The sequence below is a fragment of the Hypanus sabinus genome, chromosome 12 (genome assembly GCF_030144855.1).
Source record: "Hypanus sabinus isolate sHypSab1 chromosome 12, sHypSab1.hap1, whole genome shotgun sequence".
NCBI classification, from domain to species: Eukaryota; Metazoa; Chordata; class Chondrichthyes; order Myliobatiformes; family Dasyatidae; genus Hypanus; species Hypanus sabinus.
Genome location: NC_082717.1, coordinates 47,186,512 through 47,206,492, shown reverse-complemented (window position 1 = coordinate 47,206,492; position 19,981 = coordinate 47,186,512). Strand labels below are relative to the sequence as shown.

At 39.1% G+C, this 19,981-nt stretch overlaps 1 protein-coding gene and 1 long non-coding RNA gene across 3 annotated transcripts in view; one reads left to right on the top strand and one right to left on the bottom strand.

Annotated features, from left to right (window-relative positions):
* Window positions 1-19,981, top strand: part of LOC132402844 (putative deoxyribonuclease TATDN3) — an 83,250-nt gene that overhangs the window by 18,973 nt on the left and 44,296 nt on the right. For both annotated transcript variants that reach the window (XM_059985862.1, XM_059985863.1), the window contains exon 4: window positions 12,335-12,419. In XM_059985862.1, the coding sequence (XP_059841845.1) occupies window positions 12,335-12,419 (85 nt within the window). The remainder of the gene's footprint in view (window positions 1-12,334; window positions 12,420-19,981) is intronic.
* Window positions 15,518-19,981, bottom strand: part of LOC132402847 (uncharacterized) — a 56,695-nt gene continuing 52,231 nt past the window's right edge. The window contains exon 4 of the long non-coding RNA XR_009515108.1: window positions 15,518-16,174. This is a non-coding gene — a long non-coding RNA (uncharacterized LOC132402847). The remainder of the gene's footprint in view (window positions 16,175-19,981) is intronic.

The window sequence follows — 19,981 nt, the reverse complement described above, 5'->3', positions numbered from 1 at the left end:
TTGTCCCACTTTTCAAGAAGGGAGGGAAGGAGAAAACGGAGAACTATTGCCCTGTTAGCCTAACGTCAGTCGTGGGGAAGATGCTTGAGTCCATTATTAAGGACGAAATAGTGGCACATCTAGATGGCAGAAATAGGATTAGGCCGAGCCAGCATGGATTTACCAAGGGCAAATCATGCTTGACTAATCTGTTGGAGTTTTTTGAGGGTGTAACAAGGATGTTAGACGAGGGTAAGCCAGTAGATGTTGTGTACCTAGATTTTCAGAAGGCATTCGATAAGGTGCCACATAGGAGATTGGTGAGTAAAATCAGAGCTCATGGCATTGGGGGCAGGGTTTCAACATGGATAGAAAACTGGTTGGCAGATAGAAAGCAAAGGGTAGCAGTGAATGGGTGTTTCTCAGACTGGCTGGAGGTGACTAGTGGGGTACCACAGGGCTCTGTATTGGGACCACAGCTCTTTACGATTTATGTCAATGATTTAGATGAGGGCATTGAAAACTGTATCAGCAAGTTTGCTGACGATACTAAACTGGGTGGCAGTGTGACATGCGAAGAGGACGTTAGGAGAATACAGGGAGACTTGGATAGGCTGAGTGAGTGGGCAGATACTTGGCAGATGTCATTCAATGTGAATAAATGTGAAGTTATCCATTTTGGAAGCAGGAACAAGAGGGCAGAGTATTGCCTGAACGGTGTCGAGTTAGGTAAGGGAGAAATGCAAAGAGACCTAGGAGTCCTAGTTCACCAGTCAATGAAGGTGAATGAGCAAGTGCAACAGGCAGTGAAGAGGGCAAATGGAATGTTGGCCTTTGTTACAAGGGGAATTGAATACAAGAGCAAGGATGTTCTTTTGCATTTGTACAGGGCCCTGGTGAGACCACACCTGGAATATTGTGTACAGTTTTGGTCTCCAGGTTTAAGGAAGGACATTCTGGCAATTGAGGAAGTGCAGCGTAGATTCACTAGGTTGATTCCTGGGATGGCTGGGATGGCAGGGCTGTCTTACGCAGAGAGATTGGAGAGATTGGGCTTGTACACGCTGGAATTGAGGAGATTGAGAGGGGATCTGATTGAAACGTTTAAGATAATTAAAGGATTTGATAGGATTGAGGCAGGAAATATGTTCCAGATGTTGGGAGAGTCCAGTACCAGAGGGCATGGATTGAGAATAAGAGGTCAGTTATTTAAAACAGAGTTGAGGAAGAGCTTCTTCTCCCAGAGAGTTGTGGAGGTGTGGAATGCACTGCCTCGGAAGACGGTGGAGGCCAATTCTCTGGATGCTTTCAAGAAGGAGCTGGATAGATATCTGATGGATAGGGGAATCAAGGGATATGGGGACAAGGCAGGGACTGGGTATTGATAGTGAATGATCAGCCATGATCTCAGAATGGCAGTGCAGACTGGAGGGGCCAAATGGTCTACTTCTGCACCTATTGTCTATTGTCTATTGTCTATTGACAGTGTCTATACCTCATTAGGAGTTTGAAGAGATTTGATATGTCAACAAAAACACTCAAAAACCTCTATAGATGTACCGTGGAATGCATTCTGACAGGCTGCATCACTGTCTGGTATGGGGGGTTGGGCTACTGCACAGGACTGAAAGAAGCTGCAGAAGGTTGTAAATTCAGTCTGCTCCATCTTGGGTAGTAGCCTACAAAGTACCCAGGACATCTTCAGGGAGTGGTGTCTCAGAAAGGCAGCGTCCATTATTAAGGACCTCCAGCATCCAGGGCATGCCTTTTTCTCACTGTTATGATCAGGTAGAAGGTACAGAAGCCTGAAGGCACACACTCAGCAATTCAGGAACAGCTTCTTCCCTCTGCCATCCAATTCCTAAACGGACATTGATCTCATGAACACTGTTATATTATTTCTGTTTTTGAATGATTTTAACCTATTCTTCATATGTATGCTGTAATTGATTTATTTGTTGTTTTCTTTCCTTGTTCTATATTATGTATTACATAGAACTGCTGCTGCTAAGTTAACAAATTTCATGACACATGCCCGTGTTAATAAACCTGATTCTGATTCATACTCTGATGTAGGGGTACTTATCTGGAGGCCTCCCTATTCAGTATTGTTGTCAGCATGTTGTGTGACAGTGTCCAAAGAAGCCCACACCCAGTACAGCGTGTACAAAGCTCTCCTCAGAAATGCAAAGGAAATATGTTGCCTCACTTGTTTTGACTAGCAAGCTGCTTCAAAGTCAGAAGATGAATGGTATGTGAGTGTGCAAAGCTGTTTCCAATGTAACATGAAACACAATCATTTTCCAAACACAGTGGTAGTGTTCATTTTCTTCAACTGAAGTGTTTGAGTTTTGTTACTATTATTTTGCAAAGATTCTACAATAGTGCCATAAGTGTAAAAATAACCAGCTTGATTTTAAAAAATTGCATTATTTCATTTAATTATCCAATAGTAATACAACAATGTTTTGCAGAGCTGTGGGTAAGAGTTTTCTGAAGGACGGTAGTCTGGTTTGGTGTCTTTTAGCGGGAGCTGCAGAGCAGATCAGGAGGGAAGATGCCGAAAAATGATGCTGGGTTTCTTTTGCAGGAATTGCTTTGTGCAGACGAATTGATCCAAAGAGGAAAGGAAATGTGAGAGAGAGACAGACAGAGAATATGTGGCGGGTCCTTTCACACAGCTAGTGGGTGTTAAAAGATACATCCCCCATATACTTCAGTATGAGCTCCAATAGTTAAGTGCACAGTGGAGTGATTTAACTGTAATGGGTCCTGTTCTTTTCTTTTTCCTATTAACTGCTAGATAAAGCTGAAACTGGTAAATATACTTTCTTTATGATTTTATTTGGTATACGATCTGCTATTTCTTGCTGTGATAATTGTGTATGGGCAGTATTGAAACAGACTTCGCTCAAATCCAGGTTTCTTCAATCGGAATATCATGACATTCCTGTTTGGTTAAACCCCAAATCATACCTATCCTAGATGAATATTATTTATGAAAGGTGGGCTGCTCACTGCTGAGTCATGTGACAATTAGTTAAGTTAGCTATTAAGCCAAGTTTGCATACGAGCCCATTCAAAGGGTTACAGTTTGTGGAGGCTTGTCTGGGATTTTGGATGCTGTTTGAATGCTGTTTTAGGATTGATTAAGCGGTTTCTGTGTTTAAGCCTGTGTTTAAACTTACGTCAGGGAAAGTGATTAATGAGTGGGTACTGTTCAAAGTGGTTATCCACAAATAATGCTGCTGTTCTGAGTGGTGTGGATGTCCGAATTCCTGATAAGCTGCTATTGAGACTGCTGAGTTCTGTAAAAACTTTGGGAAAAGTTACAGTGATTGAACAATATTTTGACCAATCAGCTGGCAAGGATGGTGTGTTAGTCCAGACTAGTGGTGACGTAACTGAAGTTGTGTTGCCTGATAGGTTGGGAGACCCTGGAAAGGTGGGGTCATACTCGTTCCATATTTTTTGAGAAAGGGAACATTTAGCTGAGGGTGAAGACTTTAAAGGCAAGTTGTTCTTGTTTCTGCAAAGTGAGGGGAAAGAATTGTCTGATGTGAAAGGTCTAATGGGTCCTTCAGCAGTTGATGGAAATTCTGAGCTGGTTTAGGCTATACAGTTATTAGTTGATAAATGCCAAAGTTATTGTAGGCTGGAAGTGTTCTTTGGAATCAAGCCCACACCTATTCAGGAAGAAGAACATATGGAGCTGACATATCAATTAATAGATGAGTGGCAGTGCTCAGATAGTATGATAAAACAGAGGCTGGTAGATAGTTTAAAGGGTTCGCTGACTGATTCAGTGAGGTTCCTAAAGGCAGAAAACCCATAAGCTATGTCAGCTAATTACCTGCAAGCTCTGGAAGATGCTTTTGGCATTGCTTAAACGACAGCCAATCTTTGGATGAAGTTTAGGCACACACTCCAGGAAGAAGGAGAAAAGCTGTCTGCCTTCCTTTTCAGGCTGAAGAAACTGCTGCACGGTTTGTGCCACAAAGGGAGGCATTCCACAGTCTGAGAGAAATTGCTCGAGGTTGGAGCAAGTTGTGAAGGGCACGCTGTCACATGTCATGATTGCTCTACGTATTCGAATGACTCACAAGATGCGCCCTCCTCCATCTTTTACTGAGTTACTCGGGAAGTTAGAGAGGAAGAAAAATGATTGAGAAGTGGAACATTTCCAAAAGCTGAGAAGTGTCTTCAGTTGTATCGTCTGCTGCTAAAATGACCTCTGGCGCCATAGAGTTAGAGCATTTGAGGAATAAAGTGGGAAACCTTTGACCTGTGAGTGCATAGCTCATTGAAAGCAGTATTACTAGTAGACAAGGTTATAAAACAGGAAATAAAAATGCTCATCTTCTTCAGCAATGAGTATAGGAACTGGGACAGTATGTTACAGTTGTGTAAGTTGATGGTGAGGTTGTTCACTGTGTTGCAGGAAAAGTGTGGTTAAACTGGAAAGAATGTATGGAAAATAATGAAGAAATTGCCAGGACTAGATCTCAAAGCTCAAGTACTATCTATAAATTTGATAAAAACATAGATAGTGAGAAAACCTACAGCACAATACAGGACCTTCGGCCCACAAAGCTGTGCCGAACATGTCCTTACCTTAGAAATTACCTAGGGTAACCCATAGCCCTCTATTTTTCTGAGCTCCATGTACCTATCCAATTTGCTGACAATACAACCAATATTGGTAGAATCTCAGGTGGTGACGAGAGGGCGTACAGGAGTGAGATATACCAACTAGTGGATTGTTGCTGCAGCAAAAACCTGCACTCAAAGTCAGTAAGACGAAGGAGGTGATTATGGACTTCAGGAAGGGTAAGATGAAGGAGCACATACCAATCCTCATAGAGGGATCAGAAGTGGAGAGAGTCAGTAGTTTCAAGTTCCTGGGTGTCAAAATGTCTGAAGATCTAACCTGGTCCCAACATATTGATGTAGTTCTAAAGAGGGAAAGACAATGACTATACTTTATAAGGAGCTTGAAGAGATTTGGTATGTCAACAAATATACTCAAAAACTTCGAGAGATGTTATATGGAGAATATTCTGACAGGCTGCATCACTGTCTGGTATGGAGGGGCTACTGCACAGGACCAAAAGAAGCTGCAGAGGGTTGTAAATCTAGTCAGCTCCATCTTGGGTACTAGCTTACAAAGTACCCAGGATATCTTCAGGGAACAGTCTCTCAGAATTCCACTATTAAGGACCTTCAGCACCCAGCATGCCCTTTTCTCACTGTTATCATGAGGTAGGAGGTATAGAAGCCTTAAGGCACACACTCAGCAATTCAGGACAGCTTCTTCCCCTCTGCTGTCCAATTCCTAAATGGACATTGAATCTTTGGACACTACCTCACTTTTTAAAAATATACAGTATTTCTGTTTTTGCACATTTTTAATATATTCAATATACGTATACTGTAATTGATTTACTTATTATTTTTTATTTTGTTTATTTTTCTCTGCTAGGTTATGTATTGCATTGAACTGCAGCTGCTAAGTTAACAAATTTCATGTCACATGCTGGTGATAATAAACCTGATTCTGATTGTAGAAGGCCTGAATTATAGAGTTAGTTTAGCTATGCTAGATCTTTATTCCTTGGAACACAGAAGAATAAAATTATAGGAGACTTTAATTAGGTGGATGTAACTCTCAGATTAGTGGAGAGCAGAGATTTAGGGTGTATTATGGAAGATTTGAGGGGTAGCTTTTTCATGCAGAGGATGGTGAGTTTATGGAACAGGAACATTTAACATGCATGTGAATAGGTACATGTGTCATTTCCGATTAACTGGACTCTGAAAGCATACACCCATTCATCAGTCACACTATTTACTAGGAATATGGACTGAACACTGGAAATTGGGACTGGCTGGGTGGGTACTGTGAATTTCATGGACATCTTGGGCTGAAGGATCTGTATCTGCAGTTATTGCTCTTTGTTTCTATGACATCATCTTGAGATCCACTTGATGACTTTGCTCTGGAAGAGGCAGTTATTTTAGAATAGGAGTATGTTAGCATAATCTCATCATCAGAATCAGGTGTAATATCACTGGCATATATTGTGAAAATTGTTTTGTGGCAGCAGTATATATTTTTTTTAAACTATAAATTCCAACAAGAAATACAGCGGATTCTGGTTAATTAGGCCATTGGTTAATTGGGGCAGCCATTTATTTGGGACAACTTTTAAAGAACAAAATCTAAATTGAGAAAATAGCCGGGATTCCCTTTGTTTATTTGGGACAATATGCCGCTTAATTGGGGCAGAAGACTGATGCTGAACATTTTCTAACTAGCATTAATTGCATGCACTTGCATGATCATTAGATAATACAACGTGGTTCCAAAGATCAGTTTTTAACAGTATCAGTTGTGTGTATTTGTGTTCAAAAATCAGTTTTTTTTTTTGTCACTGCTGGTTGATGAGAAATAGTAGTAAGACGATTTGGTACAGTTTTTCTTACCCTGGTTTCAAGCATATAGGCTTGGGATTGCCAGAAATGGCTAGGAGTGAAAATGAGATGGTTACACAACTTTAACAAGTTAGGAATTATGAAGGTATTGACAATCATCTTGAATGTTACAATGACAATGAAGATTTAGAGAATGCAATTATCTAAAGCATTGTGTGAAGGCGGTGTATTATCTGCACTGATTTTGTTCATTCATGTCAATCAAAATAACGTGGCAGATGAATTGTGCGGCAAATAATTTAGGAACTAATACACAATTTTATAATATTGTAGAGGTATTATTTGTGTTATGTATTCCATTTAAATACATAAATTGTTATTCAGTTAAATGGCAGTTTGTCTTTTTGTACCTTTAAATTATTTCCATGGAACTTCGACTAATTAGGGCAGCCATTTAATTGGGCCAAAATATACTGGTCCTGACATGCCCCAATTGACACATTAACTATATACATGAATAATTAAATAAAATAAGTAGTGCAAAAATAGTGTGCGTGGATTATTGTTTATCAGAAATCCGATGGTGAAAGGGAAGGAGCTATTCCTAAAATATTAATTGTGTATTTTCAGGCTCCTATAGCTCCTCCTTGATGGTAGCAGTGAGAAGAGGGCATGTCCTGGGTGATGGGGTTCCTTAATGAATAATGCTGACTTTTTAACGCATTGCCTTTTGAAGATGTCCTCAACTATGGGGAGGCTTATGCCCATGATGGAGTTGGCTGAGATAGGAACTTCCTGGAGCTTTTTCTGATCTTATGCAGAAACCCCTCCATACCAGATGGTGATGCAACCAGTTAGAATGCTCGCCGCGGTACATCTGTAGAAATTTGCAAGTGGCTTTGGTGACATATCAAGTTTTCTGAAGCTTCTAATGAAATACAGCTGCGTTTGTGCCTTCTTTGAAATTGCTTCAATATGTTGGGCCCAGGACAGATTTTCAGAGATGTTGACACCAAGGAACTTGAAACTGCTTATCCTTTTCACTGCTGAGTATTTCAAGTTCCTGTGTGTCAACATCTTAGATATTCTCATCAATATTTATCAAAAGGTACTTAATCTATCAATAATTGTCAAAATCAGTATTTTTTTGCCAAATTGTTAGAATGTTTTGACAATGGTCTCATTGTACTTTAGCATGCTATTGCTAAGAGTATTCCAGCTCCATTGTTTAGATTCACTAACTCCACCATATATGTGAGCCTTAATTATAGGCGACTAAATAAATAAACTATTGGTTGATAAATGACCAGATTGGAATTTGTTCTATTTGTGAAAAATAGGGAATTTTCTGCTTTGCTAGGTAAATGTTGTTGATTATTGGAGCTTGGCTAGAGATGCAGCAAGTTTTTGAGCATTACAGCAGGTTGTTGTCAGATCTTGCATCCAGTGCTATCTATCTTTTCTTGATATTACAATCTGAATTGGCTGTCTGCTTCTTTGATGGAAGGAAAGCAAAGGCAAATCCATCATATACTTAGCTTTTCTGGATGAAGATGTTTATAAGTACTTTAGCCTTTCCCTTGGCACTAATGATCAGATCTCCACTGTCATTCAGGATAAAGATAATTAAATCAGGGTTATTGTCACTGACATAAGCTGTGAAATTTGTCATTTTGTGGCAATGCAGGCACAACAATTAGCCATTTAATTTTCCACCTTCATTTAGAATTGCTGAGCATTGATCTAATTTCTAGAGAATGTGATCACACAGGCTCTTTCTATTCCATGCTGCTTTGCTTTTTAGTTGATTATTGGAATATTGTGATACTGGCATCTCATCTTGAAGGTTGTCTGGTTTTCTGTTCTGTAGTCCCCACTGAACATTGCCTAACACCAAAATATACTGGGCCAAGTAATGCAGTGAGTTACAGTATTTCATGGATGTCCAGATTTGAGGTGACAGAGCCTGTCATGTTTAGCACAATGGCAGTCTTACTCGTGTTGTAAACTGTCCTCTGTTGCTGATGTAGTCTAACTACACCAGGCATAGACACTACTCAGGATTCTTTTGATCAGTTTTACTCAGTATTTCTTTATATTGTCTATTTACCTGAAAAATCATTTATTTCACCATGCTCCTTAGCATTTTTTGTGGAATATTAGCTGTCAAACTAATTGGAGTCATAAAGGTATCTGGCATAAAAACAAGTATTTTGCTTGATTCACTTATATCCCAGCATAGATCCCTGTAACACTCCATTGGTTACATATATCCAATCCAAAAAACAACTCCTCACTGCCACTACAACCAAGTCCATTTCTTATCCATGTTTTCCAATGTTATGTACTAGTCTATCAAGCAAAACTTTGTCTGGGATTTATTCATCTTCATGTGCTTCATGAACATAGGCACTTCCTTCTTCATGATGCTGATATTCCTCAGGATATCACTGTTCTCTTCCCTGAACTCAATAGCTTCTAAGTCCTTCTTCATGGTAAATACTGACGAGAAATATTCATTGATGTGGTTCTATCTATATGGTTTTCCAATACCATATGCTACTGCTAATTGAATTGACTTTTATTCTTACATTCTTCATATACATGAGGAGTAAAAATCTTTATGTTACGTTTCCGTCTAAATGTGCAATTTATAGTAATTTATAATAAATAGTATGTACAACAGGAAAGTCAATATAACACAGAAATACAATTGTATTAGCGTGAATTAATCTGTCTGATGGCCTAGTGGAAGAAGCCTGTTGGTCCTGGCTTTCATGCTGCGGTACCGTTTTCTGGATGGTAGCAGCTGGAACAGTTTGTGTTTGTGTTCTCCATTTTAACTTTAACTTGCTTTATTTTTGTTTAATTTCATTGTCCATTCCCAAAATATTATCTCAAATTGAATATTTTAGTTGGAGTTTCAAGATCCTTTGCTTTGTTGACACTCATTTTGAACAAGTGCAAACATTGTACTTGGTTATGCCAGAGTTTAAGCAAACTTCTTAAGGTAGAAAGCAACAGAGTGCTTTACTGAGCGATGCCTCCTGCTGAAATAATATCTAAACTTAAATATTGGAATAAAGGAAGGATCAAACATTACAAGTACAGTATTCACAAATGAATTTCTTTTGAAATTCTAGGCAGCTTCTAGAGTAGATAATATGGTTGGCACAACATTGTTGGCCGAACGGCCTGTAGTGTGCTGTAGATTTTCTATGTTCTGTGTTCTATGTTTGACATTTCCTGGCAATGCCATCTTTGAATTCCCAGCATTAACATCCTGGGTTCATCAGAACCTTAACTGGTAGGAACAGTCACATAAATACTGTGGCTGCATGAACAGAGGCTGTATTCTGTGGTGAGTGACCTGTCTCTCAACTTTCCTAAGACTTTACACTATCTGCAAGTCACAAGTTTGTTTTGTGATGAATAAACTGGATGCATGCAGCTTCCACAACACTCAAAAAGTAACTGGTTTGATTGACACCAATCTATAATGCTGAGCATTATTTTGTTCAACACTGGATCTAGTCAGTTGCATATCATATCAACAAAATCCATTACAGCACTCATCAAAGCTTTACAGTACCACACAAGCTTACTGAAAGGGCAACAGACACCTGGGAACACCGTTTGCAAATTCTCTTTACCTAACAGCATTATAGGAATATCTTCACTAGAAATATTGCCGTGGTTAAAGAGAACCATTTGCTAGTACTTTTTAAGAAGGCATTTAAGGACTGCTTTCTTTAAAATTGCAGAATTTGCTAAGAATATCCACATTTCAAAAGAGAATTAAATAGAAATAATTTGGAATGTTCCTAGAATATTGCACAGCAAATATCAATGCATTTTAAGGAAGGAAAAACATATTTTTCTGGCATTTAAAGAATACTTACTCAAAACACCTACAGTTATAATTTTGTAAGCTAGAATATTCTTTTGTAAAATGAATGATAGATCGTTTGAGGTAAGTTTTAATTTGAAAAACATGGTACAATTAGTACATCTGTAGTATTGATTATTGTGCAGTTGTATATAGCAACGATGATTATTGTTTGGAGCAATCTGTTCTCACAATTCTTCCGTGAATTATGCTACCTTCAGCATATTTCACAGACTTTCTTATAAATTCATGTACTCTTACCTAAAGAATATACTTTCTTACAGGCATTGAGAATGTAGCCCATATATTTGTGAGCTTGCACAATAGTGAATGATGTAATAGGAATTGTTTTTACTGGTACATACATGATGAGATCAACATTGATGATATATCCGATGATGTAATCCTTATTGTTTGAATACAATCCAGGACATGTATTAAAACAACATTGTAAAATGAGAATACTAGAATAGATACATCATTAATTCTACTCAGCTTGCATTTCAAGTAGAGCTCTCTGAAGTATCTGTTATATTATTAATCAGTCCTACTTTATAGTGGATAGGATGTGATTTACCAACGTCATATTTGATGGATGTTAAATATTTTTACATGGTATATGTAGAGTAACAAACCTCAAACAAATACCTTGCGCCAATATTATAGTACAGACTTGAATTCATTCACATAGAAAGAGTAGCGAATTTGCAGTCACATAGAGTTGTTGAGGAAACTGGCATAAAGGGAAAGCTGACATGAGGAAAGAATTAATAAAGTGGTTCAGGTTAGATGAAGTACATAGGAGGGAAATGTCAAACATAATCTGATGTAAACCTGCTGAGTCAAATTACCTTTCCTGTCTTGTTAGTACAATATAATATTTTATCTTATTTAGCACTACAGCACAGATTAGGCCCTTCTGGCCCTTTGAGCCATGGTACCCCAGCAACCCTTGAGAAAACAGATTAACTTTAACCTAATCATGGGACAACTTACAGTGACCAACTGGCCTACCCAGCATGCCTTTGGATTACGGGAGGAAACTGGAGGAAGTGGAGAAAACCTATGCATTCCATGGGGAGGACATACAAAGACTGCTTACAGAATGGTACCGGAATTGAACTCTGAGCTCCAGAATGCCTAAGTGGTAATAGCGTTGCGCCAACTGCTACACTACTGTGGTGGCTCACAAAGACATGGGAATTGCTGAGGTGATTTACAAAGGAGAACATCTTCTTATTGACAGATTGTGTTGCCAATGTTTGAATGTTGAAGGTAAGATGTCTGTATTGCAGTTTCTAAGACACCACTAAAATGAATTAAAGTTGTATCATTTTAAGGCTTTATAAGGCATTTTTCAGACTGCACTTGGAATATGGTGAGCAGTTTTTGGTACCCAGTCTAAGAGAGAATGTACTGGCATAGGAGAGTGTCCAGAGTACAGACCTACAACATTCAAACTCTTGAGAATGGTCCTGGGAATGAAAGAGTTAACAGTTGAGAAGGCCTGTACTAGGACAGAGAAGGTTAATGAGAATGTACTTGCTGGAATTTGGAAGAAAGGGGGAAAAGGCCGAGAAAGAATGGACACAGAAAAGTTGTTTCCTGTGTGGGAAAGTCTAGGACCAGAGTGCACAGCCTCAGTATACAAGGATGTTAATTTAATACAGAGATGAAAGGGAATTTCTTTAGCCAGAGAGTGGTGAATTTGTGGAATTCATTGCCATGGATGGCTGTGGAGGCCAAGTTATTGGGTATATTTAAAGCAGAGGTTGATAGGTTCTTGATTAGTAAGTGTGTCAAAGGTTACTGGAAGAAGGCAGGAGAATGTGGTTGAGGCAGATAATAAATCAGCCATGATAGAATGGTGGAGCAGACTTGATGAGCTAAATGGCCGAATTCAGATTCTTATTTTTGCAGAGTTAATGACTGACACACTATCAACAGGAATATAAGAGTCTTTCCAAGTAATATTTTGATCTTTTTGCCTTATCTTTATTTAATAAAATAATGTACAATAATTACTTTCAGATATCCTGGGTTTGTGCTACCATGTTTTGGAGTTCATCCGGTGCAAGGAAATCCACCACAAGAACAACGTAGTGCCACTCTTGAGGTAATGCAAGGCAATGTTCAGTGATAATTTTTATGATGAAAAAGGAATGTTAAGATGCATTTTTAAGCTAAAATTAATCCTCCTACTGTTTGTATACATATAATAACCCAGATGGAGAACATTTGGTCCATTGGATTGATGCCATCTCCAAGGTGAACAATATCATTAGTTCCATTGCTCCTCTTTTTATTTCCCTTTTCTCCATCATTCATACTCCTCTTTGATTCTTTTTACCATTAATCTACAACATGGGATAACTTACAATGTGTAATATACCATTGTGCTAACTCATCACAAAATATATTTATATTGGTTACGTGGATTAATTAGCCAACAGGCAAAATGGCTGTCAGAAAGGTACTTTTCAGTTTCCATTTAGCTATAGCAGTTTAGCATTTAGCTAGGGAACAAACAAATGTATGGATTTTACTCCATAAAGGAGGTACAATACATTGTTGTTTTCAGACTTGTATGAATAGATCGAAATTTCGCTACACAATATTCTGTTCTAGTCACTGTAAATTGAAGTCCTGATTTATAACACACCTCATGTTATTAAAATGTTCATCAGTCCACCTCTGGAAGATAAGCAAACTGCAAGGCTATGTACATGAGATTGCTGTATTCTGTACGAACAATGAGGAGCTTTGTTGGTGCACCACATTGAATTATGCCATCATATACTAGCTATTACACAAAAAATTGAATGTTCTGATGATAATGAAACCAGAGTGTTGGTTTAGAAATATGCACTGATTGTGATGCTGTGATACGAATTAGATAAGATCTTTTGTATCTGTATTTGTATTTACATAAATAAGAACTGGTGTACAAACACTTTAGCGGTGGTGTCCCATTGTTAACCGATGATTGAATTTATTTTTGTGAAGTGCAGACCATTTTATATATTGAGGGAGTTCACTAGAATTGTATTGATAGTTGTATATATATTCCCCCCCCACCCATCCAGTGCCAGTGAGAAACTGCGAGAGCTCAACAGCACCATCAGTGACTTTCAAACCAAACACCCCAGAAGTATTTTCATTATTGCTGGTGATTTTAACCATGCAAATCTAAAGACGTCCTGCTTAAATTCTACCAGCATGTTGATTTTGCTTCCAGAGGTGAAAATACGCTAGACCTGGTTTACAGTAGCATACCAGGTACCTATAAAGCAGTCTCTTGACCACACACTGGAAAAGCATTAGGCTACAGTCGGTCAACGATCGGAACAATTGTAGAGGATAAAGTGAGAATAATGGAGCATGTGAAAGACCCTGCCCTGAGGAAAGCTACAATTATTACTAAGCAACACAGTGGCTTAATTATTGAAATACCTACGTTTCTTAAGTGTTTTATATGTATAGAAAGGTGAAATATATACTATATACTAAGACAAACGCTTGACTAACTGATCCTAAATAATACTGGATATACCTGTTCCAACTTACTTATAATACCTAATACAAAGTAAATGCTATGCAAATAGTTGTTATATTGCTGAAAGACTGTGCAGCTCAGCTGATGTAGGTGCCAATCAGATAGATTCATTTCTCTGGAACTATCCATTGTCCCCTCAATCTTCAAGGTGCCAAATCATCATTACAGTGCCAAAGAAGGTGACAGTAACCTGCCTAAATGACTATCATCCAATGGGATTGACATCAGCCATTATGAAATGCTTTGAGCGACTGGTCGGGGAGCACATTAAGGCCTTACTCCCGGCTACACCGGTCCCTTTCTAGTTAGGTTATCGCTCGAATCGATCTACTGATGATGCATGATGCAATGCCTCCACTCTGTCCTGTCCCAGCTGGAAAACGGGGTCTCATATGCCAGACTGCTGTTTGTAGACTTCACTTTGGCATTCAATACCATCATACCCCAGAAACTGGTGGGGAAACTGTCCTCGCTGGGTCTCAACACCTCCCTCTGCAATTGGATACTGGACATCTTAACAGTAAGGCCACAGTCAGTCGTGTGGGTAGCAATGTCTCTCGTCCCATTAAGTTAAGCACAAGGGCTCCCCAAAACTGTGTGCTCAGTCCACTGCTGTTCACACTGCTGACGTGTGACAGCTCAAACTGTAACATCAAGTTTGCAGATGATAATGAGAATGATGTTGAGGTGGAGTATAGAGAGGAAGTGGAGCAGCTGATGGATTGTTTTGAGAAGAACAACCTAAGCTTGAATGAGGAGAAGAGAAAGGAAATCATTGTGGACATCAGGAAGGCGCAGACAAACCATTCCCCTCTGTGAATACATGACTGCTCTGTAGAGTTAAGAGCAGCAAGTTCCTGGGAGTTCACATCACAGATGACCTCACCTAGTCCTTTAATATCACCTCCCTGAACATGAAGGCACAGCAGCGGCTCTACTTCATACGAAGATCAAAGAAAGTGAAGCTCTCTCCCTGCTCATCTTAATTGTGTTTTACTAGAGCACTATCAACAGCTTCCTGACAAGTTGCATCTCCATCTGGTATGGGAGCAGTCGAGCATTGGACCAGAAGTTCCCTACAAAGGACTGTGAGAACAGATGTGACCATAGGGGTCTCCCTACCAATTATCAGGGATATTTATCAGGAGCATTGCACATGCAGGGCTCTTAGTATTATTAATGATCCCACTCATCCACCCAGCATCCCCTTTGACTTTTTTTCTACTATCAAGCAGAAGACTAAGATGCATAAAAACACGAACAGTTAGGATGGGAAACAGTTTCTTCCCCCAGGGCATTAGGCTTTTGAACTCCCTGATTGATGCTTTGTATTTGAAGTGGCACTGATTAATCTGTTATGTACCTTACAGTATTTAGTATTAATGCACTTTACTTTGTTATTTATGTGTGATTCATCAGTAGATTGTATCCATACCCTTCATAAGTTAACATGTGCTACTGTGCTTTACACCCTGGTTGGAAGAAACGTTGCCTTGTTTGTATATACATTATATGGTTATATATGTTATATACAGTTGAAGTCAGAAGTTTACATACACCTTAGCCAGAAACATTTAAACTCAGTTTTTCACAATTCTTGACATTTAATCGTAGAAAACATTCCCTGTCTTAGGTCAGTTAGGATCACTACTTTATTTTAAGAATATGAAATGTCAGAATAATAGTAGAGAGAATGATTTATTTCAGCTTTTATTTGTTTCATCACTTTCCCAGTGGGTCAGAAGTTTACATACACTTTATTAGTATTTGGTAGCATTGCCTTTAAATTGTTTAACTTGGGTCAAACATTTTTTTGAATATTTTTATTGAAGGAATGACACAATACAGAATACATAATGGATTACATTTTCCTCCATTTTGCTCCCCTCACCCAACCTCCCTGAGCATACCATGGTAGCTAATGTTTTTACAATAGAACACTTCTCAAATACAAGTACGGACATTTCACAGCCATATCCCCACACTACTTCAAGACGAAGGCCCACACACATCCACAACATGTCAGATGATCCAGAATACACTCATATTACAGTTCATCAAACACCCTGGGAGGTAAACCATATGCGTGTTAAAAGGGAGGCAACTTCCCAAGTACAATCAAATACCCTCAATTAGTAGGTAATTCCTCAAGACTCCCAAAATATGACAAGAAAGGTCCCCATTTCGAATAGAACTTGTTCACAGACTCCCTCAGAGTGAATTTAATCTTTTCTAATTTCAGAAAAAACATTACGTGCTCTAACCAACCAGCAGCAGATGGGGGAGTGGCAGATTTCCATTCCAGCAAGATTCTCCTATGGGCCAAAAGTGATGTAAATGCAATGATATCCGACTGGTTTGCGTTTAAACCCAAAGCATCATCTGCCATACCAAATACAGCTATAAGCAGGCAAGGTCTCAGTATCAGCCCCAAAAGCTCACTGATAATTTTAAAAACCAGTGCCCAATAACCATCAAGCTGAGGGCTAGACCAGAATGCATGCACTAAACCAGCTGGGGAGAAGGAACACCTATCACAGCCAGCATCTGTCCCAGGATATATGTCAGCAAGCCTGGCCTTACTTAAATATACCCTGTGTAAAACTTTAAATTGTATGAGCCCCAGTCTAGTACATGATGATGAGAAATGAACCCTATTCAATGCTTTTGCCCAATATCCTCAGCCAGATCCATACCAAGGTCATGCTCCCACCTAGGCTTAGTTTTGTTTAGATCTGAACTCTCAAAGACATCATCTGAAAGTATAGTACAGAGATCAGCCCTTTATTATTAAAACTAAGAGTGAATTTTTCCCACAACATAACAGGAGGTAGATAAGGAAAAGAGGGAAATATTTCCTTGACAAAGTGGCAAATCTGCAGGTATTTTTAAAAAAATGATTATGCGGAAGGCGATATTTACTGCACAGGTTATCAAAACTTTCAAATATATTATCGGTGTACAAATCCTTAATGCACATAAGACCGTTCAAAGCCCATTGTCTAAAAACTGAATCGAGTGTGGAGGGAAGAAATAGATGGTTTCTATAAATGGGACCCAAAACTGAAGCTGATGTGAGTTTATAGTGGCAGCGAAATTGATTAAAAATTTTGAAGGTGGATAGCACAACTGGATTAGATGTGAAATGAGAGGACTTCAAGGGCAAGGAAGAATACAGTAAAGGTGGGAGAGATGAAGAGTAGCAAGACCGTGTCTCAGGCAGGCACCAGTTTATATCTAGCTGGTGAAGCCAAAATAATACCTTTTGAATGTTCGATGCCCAGTAATAATAAAGCTAGGAAGGCCCATTCCACCTACGTCACAACCCCTTTGGAGAGTGTGCTTATTAACCCTAGGGACCTTATTTTCCCAAATAAAGGAGGTTATAGTGTGGTCAACTGATTTGAAAAATAACTTAGATTAGAAAACTGGCAAGCACTGGAACAAATAAAGAAATCTAGGAAGTGTAGTTATTTTCACTGATTGAATTCTCACAGCTATAGTAAGGGGTAAACTGCGCCATCTCTCAAAATCAGCCTTCATTTGGCTGACCTGAGGCCTGTAGTTAGCTTCAATCAGAGATGTAAAAGAGTGAGTAACGTGTATTCCTAGGTATACAAAACCATCTTGAGAAAAAGGAACCGGCAAAGATTCTGCAGGGCCAAGTTATTAATGGGAAAGCATTTGCTTTTTTGAAGATTCAGTTTATAGCCAGAGAAGGCTCCAAATTGACCTACTAATGACACAATAGCAGGACTGCTACCTACAGATTCGCTAACATAAAGTAAGAGGTCATCAGCATATAGGGATACGCGGTGTTCCATGTCCCTCTCCTAACACCTTGAAATAATGTAGTTGACTTAAGTGCAATAGGAAGAGGCTCAATTGCAATTGCAAAAAGAAGAGGGGACAATGGGCAGCCTTGGCGAGTGCCACGTGTTAATGGGAAATAGATCGAAAATAATTCGTCTGTATACACGCTAAAGGCAAGTGATATAATAGCTTAACCCAGGCTACAAATATTCTGCTAAGTCCAAGTTTCTCCAAAACACTGAACAAGTATACCCACTCCATTCTATCGAACGCCTTTTCCGCGTCCAAGGAGATAACAATCTCTGGACTCAGAGACTCACTGGGTGAATAAACCACATCAGCCAGTCGACAGATATCAAAAAAAGAATGGTGATTTTTAATAAAACCTGTTTGATCATCTGAGATTATCTTGGGAAGGGGCGTTCTAAATGGCACACAAGTACTTTAGCCAAAATTTTCACATCCACATTCAAAAGTGAGATGGGGCGATACGATCCACATTGAGTCGTGTCCTTGTCCTTTTTCAGAAGAAGTGAACTAGATGTCTGTGAAAGAGTGGGGGGGTAAGGAACCGTTCTCCAAAGATTCCTGGAACTCTTCTAGAAGGACCAGTATGAGCTTATCCTTAAATTTCTTATAAAATTCTATTGGATAACCATCAGGGCCTGGGGATGTACCACTCTGCATAGCTATAATGGCATTATTAATCTCTTCCTGCCCAAGAGCCTGATCTAGTTCTCCACTTGCTCTGGTTCAAGAGTTAGTATTTCCAAATTATCTAAAAAATGTTCCATATTTGTTATATCTGAGGGAAACTCTGAGGTATTCAGAGAGGAATAAAAAGTTGCAAAGATGTTATTCATCTCTTTTGGATTGCTTGTTAAGTTTTGGTGCGTGTCTCTTATCTGGGGAATAAGTCGTGATGCAGCTTGACGCTTCAAGTGATGAGCCATAAGCCGGCTTGCCTTGTCACCATATTCATAATAGAGGCCACCTGTCTTAAGAATTAATTGTTCTGATAGGTTTGTAGATAGAAGATTAAACTTCGCTTGCAAATCAGCCTGGCTTTTATATAATACTGCAGTGGGTGCCTCAGAATATTGCCTATTCAGGTGCAAAATAGATTGTAATAACACTTGCATTTCCTTCCTACGCTCCTCATTGGCATGTGAAGTATAAGATATTATTTGACCCCTCAAGTAAGCTTTTAAAGTTTCCCAAAGTAAAGAGTACAATATTGATTCAGTTTTGTTAATCTCAAAAAATGTGTCAATGTTAGCCGATTATATAACTGCAAAATTTCTCATTGGAAAGCAAAAGGGAGTTAAGTCTCCACAGAGGCCATTCTCTAACGTTTAAAGGAAAACATAGGTCCAGTTTCACGGGCGAGGGATCAGATATAACTATAGCAGGGTACTCAATTTGTCTAATCATTGGTATCAAGGAACAATCTATAAAGAAATAGTCTAGCCTGGAATAGGAGTGGTGAACAAGAGAAAAGAAAGAGAATTGCCCAACAGATGGATTCAAAAATCTCCAAGGATCCATATAAGCATTTTGTTGCATAAACATCGAGAAGACCTTTGCCATACCAGAAGATGTTCCCCTAAAGCTAGACCTATTAAGCAGTGGGTCAGTAGCACAGTTCAAATCTCCTGAAAAGATTAGCTGCTGTGTATTCAGGTTAGGTATTAATGACAAAACCTTATTTGCAAAGTGGACATCGTCCCAATCAGAAAATGACAGGTATCTGAAAAAGAGATCCAGATCCAGAGACTATAAGAGAGTGACCATGAGTGTCATTGATTACATCAGATGGTGTAAACTGCATTCTTTTGGTGATTAATATTGCCACCCCCCCCCCCCCCGGACCTACTATTAAATCTGGAATGAAAAACCTGACTAATCCATGCTTTACGGAGTCTATTATGGTCTTCCACTCTTAAATGTGTCTCTTGTAAAAATAGTATATCTGCTTTTAATTGTTTCAGATGAGAGAAAACTTTAGCTCTTTTAACAGGACCATTGAGCCCCTTTACATTCCAAGAAATAAACCTCACAGGGTGGCCTCCGTCAGCAGCACTCATGTTAACCAGATCAAAAGACACACAGGGCCCACAATCCAAAACAGTGCGAGGGCACAAACTGCACACAATAACGCACAATGAAAAGAAAGTCTGGCCAATCCTAACATACAAAAGAATAAACTGCCATGGTAATCCCCCAAAACACTCCCCCACCCCTTTACACAAACAAGAAAAAACAATTAACCCCGAAACCTTAATCTACCTCCCCAACTGAGGATGATC